Here is a 20,129-nt window from a genome sequence, read left to right on the forward strand (position 1 = left end):
ATAATAAGACGAAGAAATAACAGAAGCGTCTGCTCTTTTCTCAGCCTCACAGATTTTACAACATTTAGTGGACTTCCTGCCTCCTGCGATGCTTCGCGGCACACAGCCTGTTATGGCCACAGGTAACCGACACTCTGTGCACTCTGGAAATGACGGTCATCATCACATCACTCACTGTGGCGGCCTCGGTGCAGCCATGCAGCGAACTGGAACGACATCCTTCATGTAAAACTCCACGAATGTCATTTTCAAGTATCTCAGGCTTCAAGCAGCAACGACTGAAAACTCTTCACTCTGTGCACGAGCGGTGAGATAAACATGTGCATCCGTCCACTTTCCAGATCCGGTGTTTTTGGATTATTAACCATAGCAGGGAGTAAAAGTAAGCATAACTCAGCCTCTGCTGCAAAGACTTTTACTCTCTCTCCAACGTTATAGAACGACGCTGCATTGCTGGGATACTCTTTAACCAAAAATATTCAAGTTGCCCATCCCTAACCATTAGCTGACCTCTCCACAAAGAGGAAAATTATGGTGCCCGTGATGTGATATTGTATCCTCTCCTCTGAAGGAATGCGGCCTTTACATTATTCATGCTCGCAACATGTAATTTGAATTTCAGAGTTCACGCTTACTTCAAGAAAATGAGCCTGTGCAAAAGTTTTTCCCTGGCAAGAAACAGGACAGAACAGCCTTTAATTGCATAATTTTTGTATTTGTTGCCCACTATGATGTACGATCCACTAACTACAACCATCCACAATCCCTCACAGACCATGGCCTCATTATTTTCTAATATGCAGAACAAATCGATTCCTGTGCAAAAGCTCTTCAGTGACCAAAGCAGGGCAGAAGGATATTCTGTTGTTTATCCCAGACACTGAAAATAAATAAGTGTTAAATGTTAAACAGAGTGTCCTTCAGCCTCTGTCTCCGTCCCTCCTCCTTCCCTCCAGACAGTCCTGAGTTAAATTTTGCCCCATCACCCAGCTTCTTTCCTGACTCCCCTTCAATTCTTCTCTTGACTAACTGCCTTCCTCTTTTTTTTTCTATTTCCTTTACCTCCCTGCACACACCCACACCCACACACATACCCACACCCACCCACACACACACACACACACACACACACCCACACACTGTCCATTCTAACAGCTAAATAACCTGCTGGTGAGTGTGTATATTTGTGTGTGTTCTCCAGGCTCCCACAGAGGAACAATGTAGCTTCCAGCCCCTCAGCGCCACTAAATCACCTAAACTGTATGAAAGCAGGCTGGGTGAATGATGATCCTGCATCCTCAGCCTCCTCTGCCTCCAATAAGAGACTCAAATATCATCCCTGAGAACAGGGTTAGGGATGATTTTTCATATCTGCCTGACGCTGCGACGTCTTTTCCAGCATGTATCAACATTTCTCTCTTCTTCATCTGGGATTTATGCGATTCAAAACAAGGGGAAGAATGATGGACTGCTGAGTTCGGTGATCGGGGGCCAAAAGACACTATTTCTGTTCTGGCTGAGAACCTCTTTGATTCCACTTCTACCAAGCAGCGCATTCTTCAGATGAGCTTTCCAGAGCTGCCCTGCAAATCCAACGTTTCGGTCAGACTGACACAGCAGCTGAAGTTACGGTCAACAGATCAAAGAATTAGAAAGGTCAACTCCTTTAAACGTTCTTACATTCACAGATAGAGACGAGATATTAAGAGATGGGATATTCTTTTCTAAAATTGCTCAATAAGGCCTATTTCTGGGGTATTTGCATAACAGATGGGTGCTTTTTCCACTGATGACTGATACCATGCTACATCCAAGCAGCTCTTACCCAAGGTGTTTCATAAAGGCTCCTGACACATGAGATACATTGCACCATATAAAGCCAGGCTTGTCATGCCTGGCTTGCACTTTCCGCATGAAACATACAGTAAAACATTCCCAGCGGACTCACACTTTCCTCTCAGACTTTTATTTGTTTAAATACTGAGGCCACGTCGATATTTGTGACATCTGCTGCGAGGCTGCCGTGGCTGGGACCCTCGCTAGCTGCTTGTAATGGTATATTAAGATGCCCAGAAGCTTCAACTAAAGCTTCTTTTGCATTTGTGCAATCATAAATTCTAATATGTTTTGGCTTTATTTTGTACGGAGCAGCTTCCCAGCCATTTTTTTTCCATTGTTGACTGCTTCTATATGGACGGTGTTGCAGGACGCAGGGCTGGGGTGTGGTTGAGGGGGTTCAGGTGGGGGGTATCGCTACTGAAAAAAGGGTTAGACTGTAATTATGCAAGCCAAACAGTCATTTTACTTCTCCCGTGAAAAAAACTCAAGCTCTCACTCAAATGTAATGTTAACATTTATTTCATTCATATAGCAAGCTAGCTGCCTAAAAGGAAGTGCGTGCTGACCTTGTGCTCTTGTAGTTTAAAATCTGCATCCCGTTGTTGTGGGTGTGACAGAGAGTGATGAGGAGAGATGCAACGCCAAGACAGCTCCAAGTTCAAGGTGCACAAATAGCCTAAAATGACTGGCTCTTTTTTGCTGAGACATGCCGTTTCCTCACGGCCCCGGCAGCAAATGCTCCATCAGCTAATAAGAAATATAACAGTGACTTTCAGGCTGAAGTGCTGGCCTTCAGCTTTAAAGAGTCAGCGTACCCAGAAAAACTTATATTCTATATTACGTCCCCTGAATAATTCCTCGCTGTGAGAAGATTTCCTGGTAGAAAGTAGCCCCAAAGACACGCTGCTGCTGATTGTATTTACGGTTCACCTCCAGGGTATTGGTCGAAATCCGAAATCTCAATGAGTGGACAACGCGTATATGAGAAAGTATGTTTGTGAGAGAGGCGAGTTGACCTTCATAACAGATGAATGGTGAAGGTACTGCACTGCTTTTTATATATAGTCCCAAAGGGTGAGGAGGGCTACAAGTACAACGTGGATGAATATGGATGCAAACACCCCGAAACACCCTGTCCTAATCCTTTCAGACTGCACTGTGACTGAATGAATAACCACACAGGGTAATGTTCAGGGTGCAAACGAGCGCCACATCATGCTTTGCTTTTTCAGCCTGCATATTATTCACTCAGGACCATTATTTTAGAGCATTAATGTCTTTCTGAGGTCATATCAATCTCCAATCTGACAGCTAAGTGGAGCGATCAGTCGCATTTACTAAAGCAGCTGCCATTCCTACATGTGCTCTTAATTACAGAAACACATGAACTTGAGGGGGGTGATTTAGAGTCGAGGCTGCTCCAGAGAGTTAGCACCAATAATCATCTTGCAGTGACTTTATTAGCATTAGCATAACCCTCTCCTATTGATCACTGCAGTCAGAGGGGGGTTGCAAAGTACAGCTGTTCTGTTGTGCACAGTCAGGACAGCCTCACTGACAATGTCAAAATGATTGGGCCTTTATGCCGAGGAGGACCACGTTTGATTTGAAGCGAGGATATGCACACAAGTTGAAAGATTCAAGCTGACATTTTTCAAAGTTATTCAGCCAAAGCTCTTTTTTTCCCAGAATTCCTGCTTCCTAGCAGTCTGGAATAATCAGATCCATCCACCGGTGCAGACACTTGGCAGAATCTTCACAGCGAAGATTTCACTGTGAGCAGAAATTGCCAACAGCTCCTCGGGCCTTCTCGCTACCATTTACAGCACACTGCCTTCATGACTATAAGTGGCTCGCTCTGCTTCTCATTTTTTTAAGACCTGAGAGGCGATTTTCTATCTTGGAGACAGACTGAAGTGCGGGGGCTCATACAAGAGGTAAGGCAGGGAAACAGCAGCTGGAGAGCTGCAGCCCAACAGCAGCCGTTGAGGAGCAGCCAGATAACCTCAGGTTGTAAACAGCGCCGGCCCGCGCCTCAGCAGCAAAGCAGCTTATCAACCGAGGGTCAATGTAAGGTCTGAACACGCGGGCCTCCTCGTCTCAGCACGGTCCTGGATGGGAGGAGATCACTGGCAGGCGCCGTGCTGGCAGTAAGACTGTGCTCGTATTCATAGTAGATGTCAGATCAGAGCCAGATGAAGAAAAACAAACAAATACAAGTGCAGAGCGCCGGCAACGGCGCAAGAGTGGGAGGGAGGGAAGAATCTTTTTATTGCTCGGCTGCACGGCCTTTCATATTTGTCCCTCTTCGCCGAGTGACACATAAGCAAATGTCATATTCCTGCAGCTTTGCACGGAAACCGGCAGAGCTAAATATAAATGCAAAAATCCCGGGGAGACACAAACAGCCAAAAACCTCATCAAAAAAACTTCAGAAAACAGACGCGGTTTTAGTAGAGGCAGATCTGTATGAAGTCACCATAAAATACTTCACTGCATGTTGTGACAACTTGCAGGTGGCAGCCACTCGTGTGCTGCAGAGTCTCTACACGCAGCACGGCCAAGCAAACCACGAGAGCAACAATGCATCATTGTGCTGCTCTTTCACACTTGTAAAACTCCTGGAAGTTGGCGTCTGGCTTTGCAGTGTTGCGCAACCTCCTTCACACACACTTGTACACACATATCAAAGATCTTCAGGGATCGGGTTCTGAATAATTTTGCCGCATCTGCTTGCGCTCACTTACTGAGCCACCGGGCCTGGAGCCAGAGTGTTCAATGTTCAGGACTGGAGGATGTCAGTGTACTGACTTCACGCTGAGGGTTTGGCTCCATGTTTTACTCTGAAAACTATGCAGGCTGGAAGGTGTGTGATGCAACCTAACAATAACAATGGTTTCTTGACCTGAAAGCAGACTGGTAATCATCCCCCCCCCCCAAAAAAACAACAAAAACAACAATTTAGTCAGGTTTGCAAACCTAACAACAAATTCTATATTCCCATAAAACTAAAAATAGTCAATAGCTGTTTTGGGAAAACATGTTTTAAGTTATTTTTAAGACTTTCTTGTCACTCCTGAAACCAAAACAACCTTAGTGGAGTCCAGCTGCTGCAAAAAAATCTGGCTTTTAACCGTAAAACACGCCATTCAATTCCCAGAAAAGCTACTCAGCCCTCTCAGGTGTGAGCGATGATTCAGGCCACGGATGAGGAGGATAAGATCAAAGCCTGCAGGAGACAATATCTGCGGTGTCCCAGGGATTGACTTGATAGCGTCTGTGTTTGTGGTGCATTGTTTGGGAGCGCAGCAGGGTGATAAAAGCCATACAAGTGTGCGGACAGAGAGGCGGGGATGAGGGTTTCTTCTCTGTTTGCCTCCATTACCCGAGTTCACATTCAGACACAATCCTTTGCTTGCATTGTGTGGAGATTACTGGTTGAATGGAATGGCCAGGGATTAGTCCTCATCTGGGGTGAGACCTTCCCCTGGAATGACCTGTTGTCCACTTCCATTTGGTTAAAAAATGGCGACCACTTCATTGGTTATCTGTGTTTTCAGGAAATAGGTTGAAATCTTTGATAGAAGGATAAAGGTCAGATCAGATTCAGAAGACTGCCCTCATCATAGAGACTTACAGGCTCAGTTCCCTCTTAACTCCGGTGGTATGTGGCCTTGCAGATGATTTTGGTCTAAATTTATTATTTATTATATTTTTTATGTGCAATAACCTCTGTTCTTCTCTGATTATAAACATCCAGATCCACTACTGCAGGGAAAAGATCACTTAAACTCTTGCAGTTGTAATTTTTTTGCTCCGTTGTTGCTTATTTGGACCTTGTTCTTGTTCTTCCTATTGTTCTTATTAGCACCCTTATTGTTCCTATTTTGCACCTTATTGTTCCTATTGTTCTTATTTGTACCTCCATTTGCTGTTTGCACCCCCCACCCCACCCCACCCCATTGTTAGATCAATAAAGTCTAATCTAATCTAATCTAATCTTGTCCAAATTTTCATTTATGTGCCTCAGAGTCTCCGCTTAAACTCAACGATGGAGGTTAACTTTAGTAAATTTAGTAAAAAAAGCTCAAAAGTATCTTTGGATGCACTTTCTATCAAGTAAATTCTCTCTGTGAAATTGTGTTGATTCCTGAGTAACAAGGACAGTTACATGCTGCTGATTCCACTGACATCCATTGACAGATTGACAAATCCCAGAGACGGATAAGAACCCATTTACATGGTCAGATACCACTGGAGGTAAGTGAGAAAATTCGTGTGATCATTTAAAGATTTAGAGTCTTCAGCCCTGAACACAGCGGTGACTTTTTCCCTGCACGGTCTCAGAATCTACATGTACTGTATTTCAGTCACTATGGGGTGGCTGTAGCTCAGAAGGGTCCATAAACTGCAGCACCGGTGGCTCCACCTGCAGCTTCTCCATGTCTACATGTCAAACTGTCCTGAACCCCGCTCTGGCTCCGGGTGGCCAGGCCAGTGCCTCCTGAACACCCTGCTGAGTTAACATGCATCTGCAGGAAGAACTGAAAATTTCTGTCTAGGTTTCTTCGTCTTATCGACCAGACTCTGTGCATAAATAATACACACATTGTCTTTTTCCATGTGCTCTTTCAGCTTAAGAAACATGGAGATGAGATCCCGTCCGGGACAATTTGCTGCTCTAGTGACCTTTGTGATTATGAGCGTTCCGAATGGCCGGACTCAGACCTGATGACAAAGCTCGACGGATCCAGAGCCAAGGAAATGAGAGCGATCTGGGGTCAAGGTGAGGCTGCTGCTCAGGACGGTGGCAGGAGAGAAGGAGATTGCTTTTGGTCGTTCATTGAGAGCGAGGGGGCTGACAGATAAGCATCTGCGCTGCCTCAGTTCAGTAGAAAGCAGGATATCACCATGTGACGAAATAGAAGAGTAGGAGGCATGCCACTGATTAGGAAATAGCTCGGGGGCTTTGACTCATAAGCTCAGCAGAGCAAAGCCCCTCCATATTTGACACTAAACGAGTGTATCACAAATGGCCTCCGGCACTGCTGGCAAACGCCTTCGTGCTGCTAAGAGAAACATTTGAGAAATCCAATCAAAGACGAATCTTTCGGCAGTCTGGCACTCGAGCAGGGCATCTTGTTTGCGAGGCAGTGTCAGAACAGAGAGGTGACATGACTCAGCCGCAATGATTTCATCTGACGGAAAACCGCAGTGACGTTTCAGACTCACCGGCGATGTTTGAAAGCTTGCAGTAGGGTTTCAGCTGATGATTATTTTAGATAAATTCTAAAAAAAAATAAGTAGAATCACTTCTCAGATGCACAACTTGACATTAACGCTCCAAAACTGAAAGATATTCAGTTTCCAGCAACTGAACAAGTGCAAAGAGAAGACAAAACAACAACAAATGACAGCTTTATCTCACAGAGCGGTAGTAGCACTAAAAATCTTATCAGCCGTGGCCTAAATTTAACAGTATTCGGCTGATGGTAATTTCCCACCCACCCTGCTAGTGGAAGACAGCTTGCAGGCACTGACGGTTTGCATATTTACTACTCTGCTCTTTATCTAGGGAACAAAGATAAGATGTGCATACAAAAGCCAATGCAAAAGGATTTACACACACGTTCAGCTTTCCAGCAAAACAAGAAACCAAACTCCTGGCCTAATGATTAACTCTGCGGATTCAAAGCTAAACACTGGCATTGAGTGAGTGTGAAATCGTGTAGAAAATGGTGCAGGAAATGCCTGCAGACGTGAGCGGGCTCGCGCTGACCCGATACCGCCGAGGTGGTGCGATGCGAGCGCAACAGTTTAAGCTCTTATTGTCGAAGAATGATGAAACCTGTGAGGTGATCATTAGTAACAGAATCAATGAGATTAATGATCCATTGGAGCGCGTATCAACATGAGGCTCGTCATGGCTGGCACAGCTTCGAGGAAAGGTCATTTGAAAGGGAAGCTTTTGTGTTTTAGAATTGCTCTGGATCGACTGCCTGTTTTTCTGTTTTTTTCCCGCCTGATGTGCTGTGCAGCTGGATGTGGGCGCTGACCAAGCCTCTCCTCACGTACAGGGACCTGCCTGGACTCGGCTGCCAGGTGACGCAACGGCCCACCTGAGGGTGGAGGGGCGGAGGGCACGCAGCTGCCAGCTCCCACTGACAACACATCGCCATATGGCCATGAGTATACCGGGAGAGACCGCAGTTGGAACACATAAACAGCAGCTTGCACCAGCCTGAACCTTGTTCTGCACCCACTGATATGGCTGATTGTTGTACTGAAGCTGCTTATTACTGTATCCTTATTTTTAACTTTTCTTGCTTTTTCAACAATAAAACTCTCCATTGAAACTCATTAATTAACATTGAAATTAGTATTTTAAGGCTGCAGCTAACAATTATTTGATTATTGAACAATCTGATGATTATTTTTTTTAATTAAAGAATCGTGGTCTATAAACTGTCCGATCACAATTGCCCAAACATTAAACTAACAAAGATACTTACTGTGACATCATGGAAGACTAAGAAAATCAGCAAATATTCACATTTGAGAAGCTTGAACCAGCGAAATTTTGACATTTTTGTTTGAGCATCAGAATGGTTGACGATGTTCAGTCAATGGAAGATCAAGCTCTAAAATATCCAAACCAAGCGCAGTAAATTTGCTCTCATTTTGCAGTTATTTGCTGTTTTCACAGATTTCCCGTGGTCAGCTGATCCGTCACTGTACCTGTGCACACATGTGAAAGTGTGTGTTGTGAGATAGTTGCAGGTTAGCGAAACACAGCAGATCTAATCTCGATCTCATTGCAAACGCGCTCGCGGTTGTTCTTTATCAAATCGGAGGCTTACACGGAGTAAAATGAGGAGGACAGGACAGGACAAGAACGTAGTATTTTCATTCTTTTGTTGATTCCCGTACGCTGTTGGAGACGCGCCCGCCTGCTCAGAGCACCACTGGGTTCTGCACCCAGCTTAGCGATGGCACGGACAGGCTCGGGCATGCGGGGCGCAATCTGTGACATCGGCGGTGAAAAACCTTGTAAAGGGAAGCTGCGTCTCTGCGCCAGTTTTTCCTAATTTTTGTGTTTACCATACCATAGGAAGGATTAGCTTGTGGTTTTAAGCATAGAGGGTGTCGTATATTTTACAGATTGCAAAGCTTCTTGAGGCAAATTTGCGATGTTGTACATAAAATTGATGTGACTTCTTGTGTGGCGTGGCAAAGACATAAAATATGATTATCTATAATCTAATTTAGCTTTATCACACAAAACAACCTCTGCATCCATCAACAACGGTGCCTGGAAGGTTGGAAATCAGGAAACCAGAGATGCTTAATATGCCACTCATAAACAGACTTCTATATGTCAAGAGCTTCTAATAGTTAAAAACGCATTAAAGATAATTTGTGACAAAGTTTGAAAAATTCTTGGGGTTTTCTCTCTGATCCACAGTGCTTACTTTATTTACTAAATATTGTAATTACGTTTCTCCATGTAAATCTGCTGTACTTGTCTACTTTGCACATGCGGCGCCTGTTGCATGTCTGTCTACACTGGAGGTGAAATGGAAAATAGCTTGAGAGAAACAGAAACCAGTAGATTTCCAGACAATGATGATGCATTTACAGGGTGCCACTCGTTCCATTTGCGTATTGTGTTTCATCATTTGAGTGCCAACTGTCTTGTCTAGTAGTGCCTAATTAAAAAAGTCAAAGGACAAAATGCAGATAATAGATTTCCAAAATAAGAGATCAAAGAACTACCCCGACATAAAAATCTCATTATTCATCGTATGCATCTTTTCTGGGCTCCAGAATCAGACTTCTAGGTGATGGTAACGCTGATGTTATGTGTACCAGCCCAGAAGAACCGTTCTGTGCATCTGGCTCATGCAGGGGGAGAGTTCAAACAAACAAATAGCAGCTTAGTGATGGCATGAGCAGGCTCGGGCATGCGGGGCTAAAACAGCGACATCCACATCAGAACCCATTGAATCAGCAGCATTACTGAGAGCTGCACAGTATTAAGTCCATCTATTGTCAGGCTGCTGCGGGTCTCCTCATTCATCACTGGAAAACTACAGAGAATGCATCAAATATCAGAAACACTTAAACTAATGATTGATTGATGAGTAATTGCTGTTATTACAGCAGGAGATGTAGATCTTAAAGCTTTGACAAAGACGCAGTTTGCAGCGTTTTAGCTGAAAGTCAACTGATGCAAACTGTCTGAGGAAGTAAATACTACATTTAATGTGAGTTTCACATCAAAGCTCACAGTTAAATTCAGATTAGCAGCATATCGGCTGAGACAAAGGCTAAAGTTTGCTAAATGCAGATTTCCAACATGGGATTCTTACTGATAAGATAACTTCACATTCAGTAAATTCATGTTTTCATCATGCTGACCATGGGTTTGCACTCTGTCGTCTCTTTCAATAAAGTGACTCAAGTCTCAAGCCCACATGTTTGTGTCTCAAGTCAATAAACTGGCTGCTTTTCTTTTTCTTGCATCACCCTCATATATTTAAGACCCTCAATCTGACTAACGTAAAACACCTCAAAAACAGCCTACATTTTTTAAAAAAGGGAGCAACCTCAGGAAAGGCATCGACATGCGATGTGTACTATATATACACTGAGTGGACAGAAGAACCAATAATTACACGATGAAGACACATAATAACAAGTCAAAGCAAAAAGAGTAAAAACAGCAGATAGTATTTACACACTTAATTCTCCACTCGACCTCCACCAAGTCACCAGCTGTGGCTTTTACAGATTTATAGCTACGGACTCCTCGTTGTTTGAGTTGCGTGTTGTGTCAATGTTGTGCGAGGTCCACAAAAAGCAAAACCTGCATGCTCATCTCTACATTCCTATACTCGATACTATGTGCCGGTTTCTTATGTGCAAATAAAATGAAATCCCGTCTTATCAAGTGACCAAACAACTGGCCAGCAAAGCCAAATATAATCTTGGAAGTCACGTAACGCGATCTTTGTTCTGTTTCATGATCAAGACACTATAAGGAATTCCTGAGCAGAACAACGTGGAATCAGTGGGCCGCTGTGGCTGCTTGTTTGGCTTTTTTCAAGGCAGCATTTAAAGCTTGTTCATTAAAACAGCTAATTAAAATGACTGTCGGTCAAAAGCGTCTCCCGACTGGAATTATATTACACACACTATAATCAATCAGACCAAAGATTCAATTTAAAAGCAATCAGCATTTGGTGGGTTTTCTTGAATCAATAGTAATCTGATGATAATTTTGACCCATGGCTGTTCTTTATTTTTAGTCTCAAATGTTCCTGCTCCCTCAATAGACTTATGGGAATGGGTGCCAGGCATGCTGGGGATGCTCCAAATCGCTGCCATGGCTCTGCACACTACATTACCCAACAAAATGGCCTTACTTGTCCTTTTTTAATGAGATGATGTCAGGCAGCGGCGCATTCTGGGGCCAGATCAAGCTTAAAGAGTGCTTTTGATATGAGAGGTGGAGAGCTACATGCCTGGGAATTAATCAGTTAAAAGCATCCAGCAAAGCGTGTAACAGGCCCGCCGATCCAATGGAGGCATTTAAACATGTGTGTATGAAGGTGTAGTACCAGCAGGGGGCGATAATGACGGGAGCAAAGGACGAATTAAGAATTAACAGCGAGAAAGTCCGATTAAGTTGGTGGTCAGGGTGGACGGATGTGTCCTAAACCAAAACTCAACATTAACTCACATGCATAACACAAGTTAACTTGTGTCTCTAGCAGGACTAACGTAACTAAAGTGCTTATTTTAACCCAAACCAGGAAATTTTCAAAGTAGTTTTGGTGTCTAAACCAAACCAAACTGTGACCATCACCTGAAATGTTACTCAGAACATTTGCATATTTATTTTTGCTAACTTGACCACAACATGAGAAAAATACAGATAAAACGTGACCTTGACACTGTAGACTGGCAGGTTCTTTACACACTAATGACACCGGGTTGCATACGGACTCAATAACAGAATTTAGTGTGTGTACCAAGATTAGTGATAACTCATTTCCACGTGGCCTCTGTAAATAATATAATGGTATCAGCTCAACCCTTTAATATCGATTCTCCTTTTGCTCAAATCAACAACTGGGTTAACTGAGGCCTTTGTGATAGGCTTGCTGTTAAATTCGAAACTGCACCTAGAGAGGTAGCATAATCAAAAAAATGGGCTAAAACAGCAATCAGTGCTGCGTCATACTCAACGTCTCGTGGTGAAGAACAGTAATTATTCCCTCAGTTTTATGCTGTCCATGTCCCCGAGAGCAGCCTGAAGACAGATATGGCCCCGCAGAAACAATAAGACTAGCAGATCAGCTCGTTCACGTAGACAGCCGAGCAGAGAGCCACTCATCATTACAACATTTATCATATCTCGCTCTAAACTGGAGTTAAGAGGTACGTCTGAGCTGACAACCACCACTTAAAAACTTCAAACATGCTCTTACACTGAGCTTTAAAGCTCATCCAGATCCCTACTGGGAGTTTTCCACCAGAAATACACAGTTTGGTGGCGCAAACGATAAAAATAACCTCCTATGTGCTTAAATATGCCTCCTCTGGGTGTTTATACCTTTTATGAATTTATGGCGGCGCTTATCTCGCCCAAACCTCATGATAACAGAGTCTACCTGCCATATGCCACTGAATACAGGTCATAAATCTATTAAGCAGAGCTATGATTAGATCATTCTCCAGGATCGGAGCGCGAGCATCAGATGGGCAGTTGTTCAATGGTCTTTTGTCGTTACAGCTTGTTTCTTAACCTGGCAGCTGGGGACAAGAGAATTCAGAGACTGTCAGCAATAAAAGAGAAACTGGAAAACCTTCCCAGTTGCACTGAGATAAAAGCTCTTTTGGCTGCAGCGATTCAACACTTGACCTGCTGCGTCTGCATGTTTGCAGGCTCAAACTCAAACAAATCTTGTGCTATTTGTCTCTGCTGAGTCCTGCAGGGAAAAAAAAAGTCAATGCCCTGGTTTTGAGCGTGCATGTGTTTGAGTTGGGGGAACTAAAAAGGGATCACGGAGCGAGGACACAACTGCAGCTGCGAAAGAATGAAGTCAGCATAATTTAAACTTTTAAATCAGACTGTTTGCAGATATATTAAAGCTACAGAGTACAAAGCAGAGTTAGAAACAGAACGACTCCCTGATAATTATACTGCACAGAGATGCTCCTTTACCTCTCGCAAAACTGATGTCATGCCTCACGTCGACCCAGTAATCAAGTGAGTCAAGAGGAAAGAATGTCTAATAATGGAATAGTACACTCTCGCTCAGAGTGATCAAAACAGCAGTTTTCATACCGACAGTTGCTGTCAAGAGGTGGAAACAGACAATTACTGTTTGGGGTTTCAGGTGAGAAAGGTGTTTCTCAGCGTTCATCACTTGGCACAATGTAATGCTTGTTAAATAGTCCGGAGTAGCATGAGGCGCTTTGATCCTGAGCACAGTAGCTCGACAGGCTCCGTGAGTTACAGCTGAGGACTGCTTCTGAGTTGTGCATGAAAATTGCTCACTGTTGTGCAGAACTTTTCACATCTGTTCACACAAAGAGCCAGAGGTTCCGCCTGAAGGTCTTCAAATGTTGAGCTATTTTCTTTTTCTTACACCCTCCGTCACAAAGAATCGCAGCGGTCCAGCTGCCTGCCCAGAAAATCACTTTGAAATGTGTCGAGGCTTCTCCTGAGTTGGGTGAAAAGGCTCTAATTTGTACCTTATGACGCTAAATGTTCATGAATGAAAACATCGTCCCAGTTAAAAGCCACTTTAGTGTTACTGATGCGAATCCCACTTTCCCACAGGTGCTGGTAACAGGTGGGGGTCGTGGGCAGTGGGGAAGAGGCCTCGCCAGCGTGGCCGGCTGCCACAGCGGGCCAGGGGATCGTCTTCCGCCCAGCTGCTGATGCCCTGTTATCCCGGAGCCATTCATCACGGCTCGCTGAGAGTCAGATATGCGCTGCCCCCAAAACCCTCCAGCTCCCAGCATTCCTCACTTTCCCCTGTGGCTCTCCACCACTGATAGCTGTCAGGGCCGTGCTGATGTACCCAAACACCCACCCACCATGCATTTGCATGTATTTGCGAAGCTGCTTTGAATCTGTTTTGAGAGCTTAACCACATGTCACTCTTCACGTCTGTCTGTCTGATGTCTTCACTGCAGCTTGAGTCTTTAAAATGACTACATGCAGCACTGAACTTAAAGGACCAGACAGTGTGATTGCAAGTTACAACTCTAACTACAAATCATGGATACTTTACTCTTTTGCCAAACGTTTTGTAATGCATGCTGTACACTTTTAGATTTTTTTTTTAAAATCTTTCCATGCAACTGTTGGCTTATTTACTCTATGAAAATCAGTTAGCAGACTCTTAAGTCAGCTTGAGCTGTGCAATCCGTCATTGTTGCCATCAAGCTTGCACTTAGTGGCAGTAACTCGCCAAGAAATGAAGCAATGCATCAAAAAAAAAAAAAAAAAAAAAAAAAAAAAGGCAGGAACGAAGAAGACACCTAATTGATTCATGAGTAAGGAAATTAATTCAATGTGTGTTAGGCTTCAAGGACACACTGAGTGTTTACAGGAGGTGAACTACAAAACTTAACAGGGCACATTAATGCAGACTTGATGGTGACTTGATGCAGCTTAGTTTCATTTTCATGGCATATTAAAATGAATGGAAACCAGTGGATATCTGGAGAAAAATTACTTGAAATGTCTGAAACATAGCAGCCCGGCTTTCAGAGTTATTAGCTGGGGCTTATTGTGTAATAAATGTTCCCGCTATGAAGATGCATGCAGCTCACTAGCTCACAGGGCAACACAATCATGTGCACAGCAGCACGCACAGCTAATGTTTTCCTCAGAAGCGTGCTGGGTGTTTGCACACGACTCCTGTATGTGTATTGAGTGTATAACATATGAAGGAACCTGTAGTAATCCTGCAGATATACAGTAATGACCGGTGCTGAGGCTAAGCAAAGATGACGCCGGAGAGGGGGCAGTGCTAGCGCACATATTGACGGACCCTTTGGCAGGTGGTCGGCAGTTAACTTCATGTCATTATTGATCAGGTGATTCAGCTGATTGATCGAGTCAGTGCTGATGGATTGGAGGGGTTAGTTCAAGCAAGGTAACAACGTGCCTGCAGGAGCATGGGGGTGGGTTACTTCAGTACAGTGCATGTGAACTGAAGCAATGGCTACGATGCAAAGTGCTGCCTTTCAGCTTTAATTCATTTCATGACCGCTGAAGGAACAAGAGCCCTGTTTTATACGTAGTGGCCCAGTTTTATCGGACGAATTCAAACACCTGTCAGCCGAAACTGAAATGCATCAGCAGACACTTGGTGTCTCCCCTGGTGATGCTCTGCCAGGCCTGTAGTTCAAACACCTTCACTTTTTGCATGTTTAACTGCCTTTTTGCCTTCAGTCTTCAGCAAGTGAAACACATCATGATCAGTTGGTTGCAGCCCAACCGGTCAAGACGTTTCCACTGCTCTTGTCTGCATGTTTAGGATCACAGTCCTGATACTTTGCTAAGAGTCTCACTGTGTTCACCAAATATGGATGTAAACAGCGTCAAATTAAAGCGGAAAGTCTACTCTTTAACCTCAGAGTTTCATTTCAAATCCAACAGAGCAAAAACAATGAAACATGTGCCCCTTTCCTGTAACCGACCCATAAACATAAACCACGATGTAGAACAGGCGTGTAAGAATTTTACAGCAACCCAAACATCAAATCAAACACACTCTGATCAGCTACTTGTTTCTTCATATCGCTCTCAGATGCAAAAAGACCAGGTCTGGGGGGCAAGTCCGGAGCAGGTCGTGCTTCAGCGTCTCGCTCAAGGACACTTGAACACAGTGACACAAGGGCAGAGATGCTGTAGACACGCTGGCTGCCTGAACCTGAGACCACCCAGTTACTGAGACGGTCTCTCCAGCCAACAAGCCAACATGCCTGCAGCGAATAAACAGCCAAGATCTACAACTCGTACAGATAAAAACCAAGCCGTACATGTACAACAGATGACTGATAGAGGCTCATTTTATGTCTTTAAAAGACGTCGTAAAACATCGTGATGATGCTCAAACTTGGTTGCTGATCTGCAGAGACTGTAATTTTATAGTTCAATCCGCATCACTCTGACCAAGTTAACTAAAATATTTAAAATGCTGTTGTTGAGAACACAGAATTTTACAATTTACTGCTGGTGTTGGTGTTTGGCATCGGCTTTAGTGTGCAGAAAAACCATACATAACCTGGACACCATGCATGCATGGAACATTTATTAATTTTTTCTCCGCTGAGTAATAAAAAGTGCCAGAGATTTGCATTTTAATACAGCAGCTGCCACAGTAGAGGTGGTCATCACACATAACTGCAGCCGCCCACGTTATTCAGTCTTAAACTGAATACATTTACTTTAGGCTCATTCATTTGAGTTTTAATTAAATGAACAAACTTATGAGTGTGCAGTTTAAAACAATCTAGCCCTTTTGTTTTGAAGAATTTGGTTATTTTTTGCTAAAAAAAAAAAAGGTGAAACTTGCAGGACAAATCTTTCCTCGATAAAGTCGAGGCTTTAAAATTCATTGTGCTTTTTTGACAGTTGAGAAAAGTGCAGCATTTGCATTTCCCTCCAAAAAAATACAAATGCAAAGTAGGAGTTCAATGGCTGCTGCCCCTCCACAGTAACCCCAGCCCCCTCCCAGCTCTTACCACATTGTAGCAGGACTTCTTGTCCGATCCAGTGAAGTGATACGGGTCCATCGTGCTGCACCTCTGCATGTACATCTTGAACATGTTGTTGATGTGTTTCAGGGACATGACGCAGACGGCTGAGTTCGGGGTCGGCTCCGGAGAGTTCGGCTTTCCCCGGGCAAAGGCGGCGAACAGCACGTCGTCGCCTTCCTCCACTTTCAGCTGCCTCTGCAGCTCAACGTCGCTGCCCACCTTGGTGACGTGTGCCGCCTGGAGGATGTTGAACACATTCACATCTTCCGCGGTGCGTCGTCGCCTTTTATCGGTGCTGATGCATTCAAGGGGCATCTCAATGTAACGGCGGATCACAAGGTCCGAGGAGCACATACGGACTATGCGGGTGTGGTAGGCCTGGGAGTCCCTGTTCACCTGCTGCACTGTGAGGAAGTAGGTGAATGGTCCACTGTCGAAGGAGTAAACGTACCGCAGGTAGTAGTTTCCACGCAGAGACGGAATCAGGTCCATGTACGAGCGGTCGGAGAAGAAGGTGAAGCCGTTTTGGCTCGTCTTCATCTTCCGCAGGGAAATGGTATGGGGATGTGTTGCGCCGCCCGTTATGTTTCCGATGCCCGGGATCTCAGAGTTCCCGACAAAAAACTTGATGACGTTGCTCTCCACATTGAGCACCTGAGAGCCTGAAGGGCTGACCACAACATCCGAGTCGCTGGGTTGGCCCTTGCCTTGCCTTACCTTGTCAGCGAAGCAGTAGACCTGTTCGTCTACGGTTTTCGGGCTGATGTCGTCATCCAGGACGTGACGGCGGCAAACGCCATTGTCTGCAGAGCCGCAGCTGTACAAGCCCTTGTCATAAATGTTCTCCACCACCAAGGCAATGTTGTGGTTGTCCACTCTACCGCTGCGGCTTGTGTTGGTCAGCATCTGGCCACAAGTCTGGTTCGCAAGCAGAGGCCCGGTGTGGTACTCCGACAGCTTAGTGAGGTTCGGGGCCAGGGCGTAGATTCTGTTCACAGCCCCGACGTAGATGATCCCATCCAGCGTCACCATGTTCTGGATGGGGAAGTCTGCAGTGAACGTCGGGAGCTCGTAAGTGATTGAGAGGTTGAGTTTGTTGGTGTCGGGCGATTTATCACACTGGCTCTGCGTGCTGGGGCACCAGGCCCACAGCAGCAGGAAGGCATGAAGCGAGCGGAGATTCATCCTGTTCCAGAAATAAGAGACACGAGAAATGAGTCGGTAAAACATCCCTGCTGGAACACAAAGAACATAAACATTCATCGCAGATAGCTTTGAATAGGTGGCCTCAATTGTCTGGAGCGTGAATGTGTGGAAAAAGGCACAATCTGTTCTGAATAGGAACCACTGAGGAGAAACAAGAGGGACATCGAAATCCCTTTTTAGACTCATAAAAGGAACAGTGTCAGGGTATAAAACCAGGGTTTACTCACTTCACCACAAGCAGTGAAATCATTCCGACTAAAGTGACTGGAGGCTTTATGGAGACACAAAGCTTTAATATCAGCGTCCTGATCATCAGCACTTGCACTTCTGACTCCACTGACCCTTGACAAGTCAGCAGCGGGACCTGGGTGAGCACTTCTGCGGTGCTCAGCTCTGCTCCCAAGTGACCACAGCGAGAGGCAAAGCAGTGAATCACCCAGAGAGCAGGCCGATCTGCAGGGAGACGCAACCACGGGCCTAAGTTTAGACAGCAAGGGCCCAGGGGAGCGGAGATAAACTCAATTAAAACAAACGAGGCTGGAGGGAGAAGGCAAGGGGGACCATCCTGCAAAATGATAAATAACCCCCAGCAACTAAATGGCAGTCCGCTGGGAGATGCTTTTAGTGGAGGGAGGGAGGGATGAGGGGGAGCAACACCAGAGAATCCGTGAAATGAACATTTGCATGTTCCCTATCTGGATGTGGTTTTGACATGATCCCCAGATGTAAACCAAAACAAGGCAACAACAACCAGCACAGTAGGTTTGGTTTTTACATCCGTGCCCACAGTGATGCATAAACTCAATGAAATTCCCCGTGTGAGCGTTCTGGCTGATTTATGACTGATGTCTCACTGTCGCAGCTCATTTGTTTTTTTAGTGCTGTTTTTCATGTATCACAATCTTCAAAGGACACACTGAAGACAGACAGAACAAACAGGTGCTTGCAGAAAAACTCCCATGAAAGTTTTGAGTATAAAATATAATTAAGAAGTGCCAAAGACATAATATAAGCATCTGCGTCAACAGTGTAGGAGCAGTGATATAGTAGAAAATAAAGATAAAAGGAGTCTGAAATTTAGAGCCTGAAACGCACCTTAAGATTCTCATTTCTCAGTATTAGAGACAGTTTTCGTTTATTAAAGCTATGGTGAGATGAGTATCGTCTTGTTTTGGTCTAAAATTATGAGTAATAGTGGGCATATTATCGCACACCTGCAGCAAACAATGAATTTACAGCCCCGTGTTTTTTAAAGGACAAAAGGCGGTGGGAAACAGTGAAAATGTTTTCATTTTGAGAGGGAAGTGACTCATGGCGAAAGGTCTCAGAAAACACAAATGGGAAGTTGGTCGAATAGTGTTAAGGAGCCAGAGAAAACATTTCAAAACAGGCTGTGATATCCAGAGGAGGAGGAGAAGAGGTGCGGGAGTTCCAGGGTCACAATCTCTGCGTTTTTACGCATGGAAATCCAGTTTGGGTAAAAAATAAAAAAGAGCAAAGTCAAGAACTGGGAGGAAATTTAAGCAGACTAAACTCACCTGTAAGCGAGCAACAGTGGTGCGCGTTCCCTTGATTCAAATCATATTCCACTGGTGTCTCCAAGAGCGGGACTTCTTGACTTTCTCATCAAGCCCAAACTGATCGCTGTGGATTTTCTCTTTGCTTCTCCCTGAACCAGCGCTCAGAAAAAGTAATCAGGCTTATGTCTCAGAACGACTTTGCCTGTTTTCCAGCAGTTAAACTCCAGTTCGTTGCGCTCCGGCTGAAACCTGTGAGACTCAACACTGACTAACTGACTGCATCCAGCAGAACACGCGCTGCTGCTGCCGCTGCCGCTCGGCTCCTCTCGTGGCGCGTAAAGCTCCGCCTCCTCCTCCTCTCCAAACCGTGTGACGCGTCCAGGTGCTGCCGCGGCTCCTCGGTGTGTGGAGCTCAGGTGAGACGGGCCCGCAGGTAGGAAGGCAGAGATGGCAAACTGAGCAAACAGCAAATGATGACCTCTAATTGGTGATTATCATGTGGCGCAGAACCACCAATTAGACTACAACAGAATCAGTTAGACTTTCAAAGACCTATTTTAGCGAGATTTAATTGATCATTTTATGCGTAACGACCTCATAGAACTTTGATTTATCTCTTTTTTTGGTTTGATATAATTTTTATGTTCTACAGCAGTGCATATTAGGTGCAAATTTCTTACTACCTGACGTAAAACTACGTGACTGGGAGGGATTTATCCACTAGATCCAATTATTCTTGAAACAAATTCTGAAGAAGGGGTTTTAAACTAATAA

At 44.6% G+C, this 20,129-nt stretch overlaps 1 protein-coding gene across 2 annotated transcripts in view; it reads right to left on the bottom strand.

The window, feature by feature from the left end:
• met (MET proto-oncogene, receptor tyrosine kinase) overlaps positions 1-19,628 on the bottom strand; it is a 61,527-nt gene extending 41,899 nt beyond the window's left edge. For both annotated transcript variants that reach the window (XM_041939012.1, XM_041939010.1), the window contains exons 1-2: positions 19,374-19,628; positions 16,615-17,815 (exon numbers count right to left, since the gene is read on the bottom strand). In XM_041939012.1, the coding sequence (XP_041794946.1) occupies positions 16,615-17,814 (1,200 nt within the window). In that variant the 5' untranslated portion in view covers position 17,815; positions 19,374-19,628. The remainder of the gene's footprint in view (positions 1-16,614; positions 17,816-19,373) is intronic.
• Positions 19,629-20,129: the final 501 nt, after the last annotated feature.

Source organism: Chelmon rostratus, chromosome 6, assembly GCF_017976325.1.
Source record: "Chelmon rostratus isolate fCheRos1 chromosome 6, fCheRos1.pri, whole genome shotgun sequence".
NCBI lineage: Eukaryota > Metazoa > Chordata > Actinopteri > Chaetodontiformes > Chaetodontidae > Chelmon > Chelmon rostratus.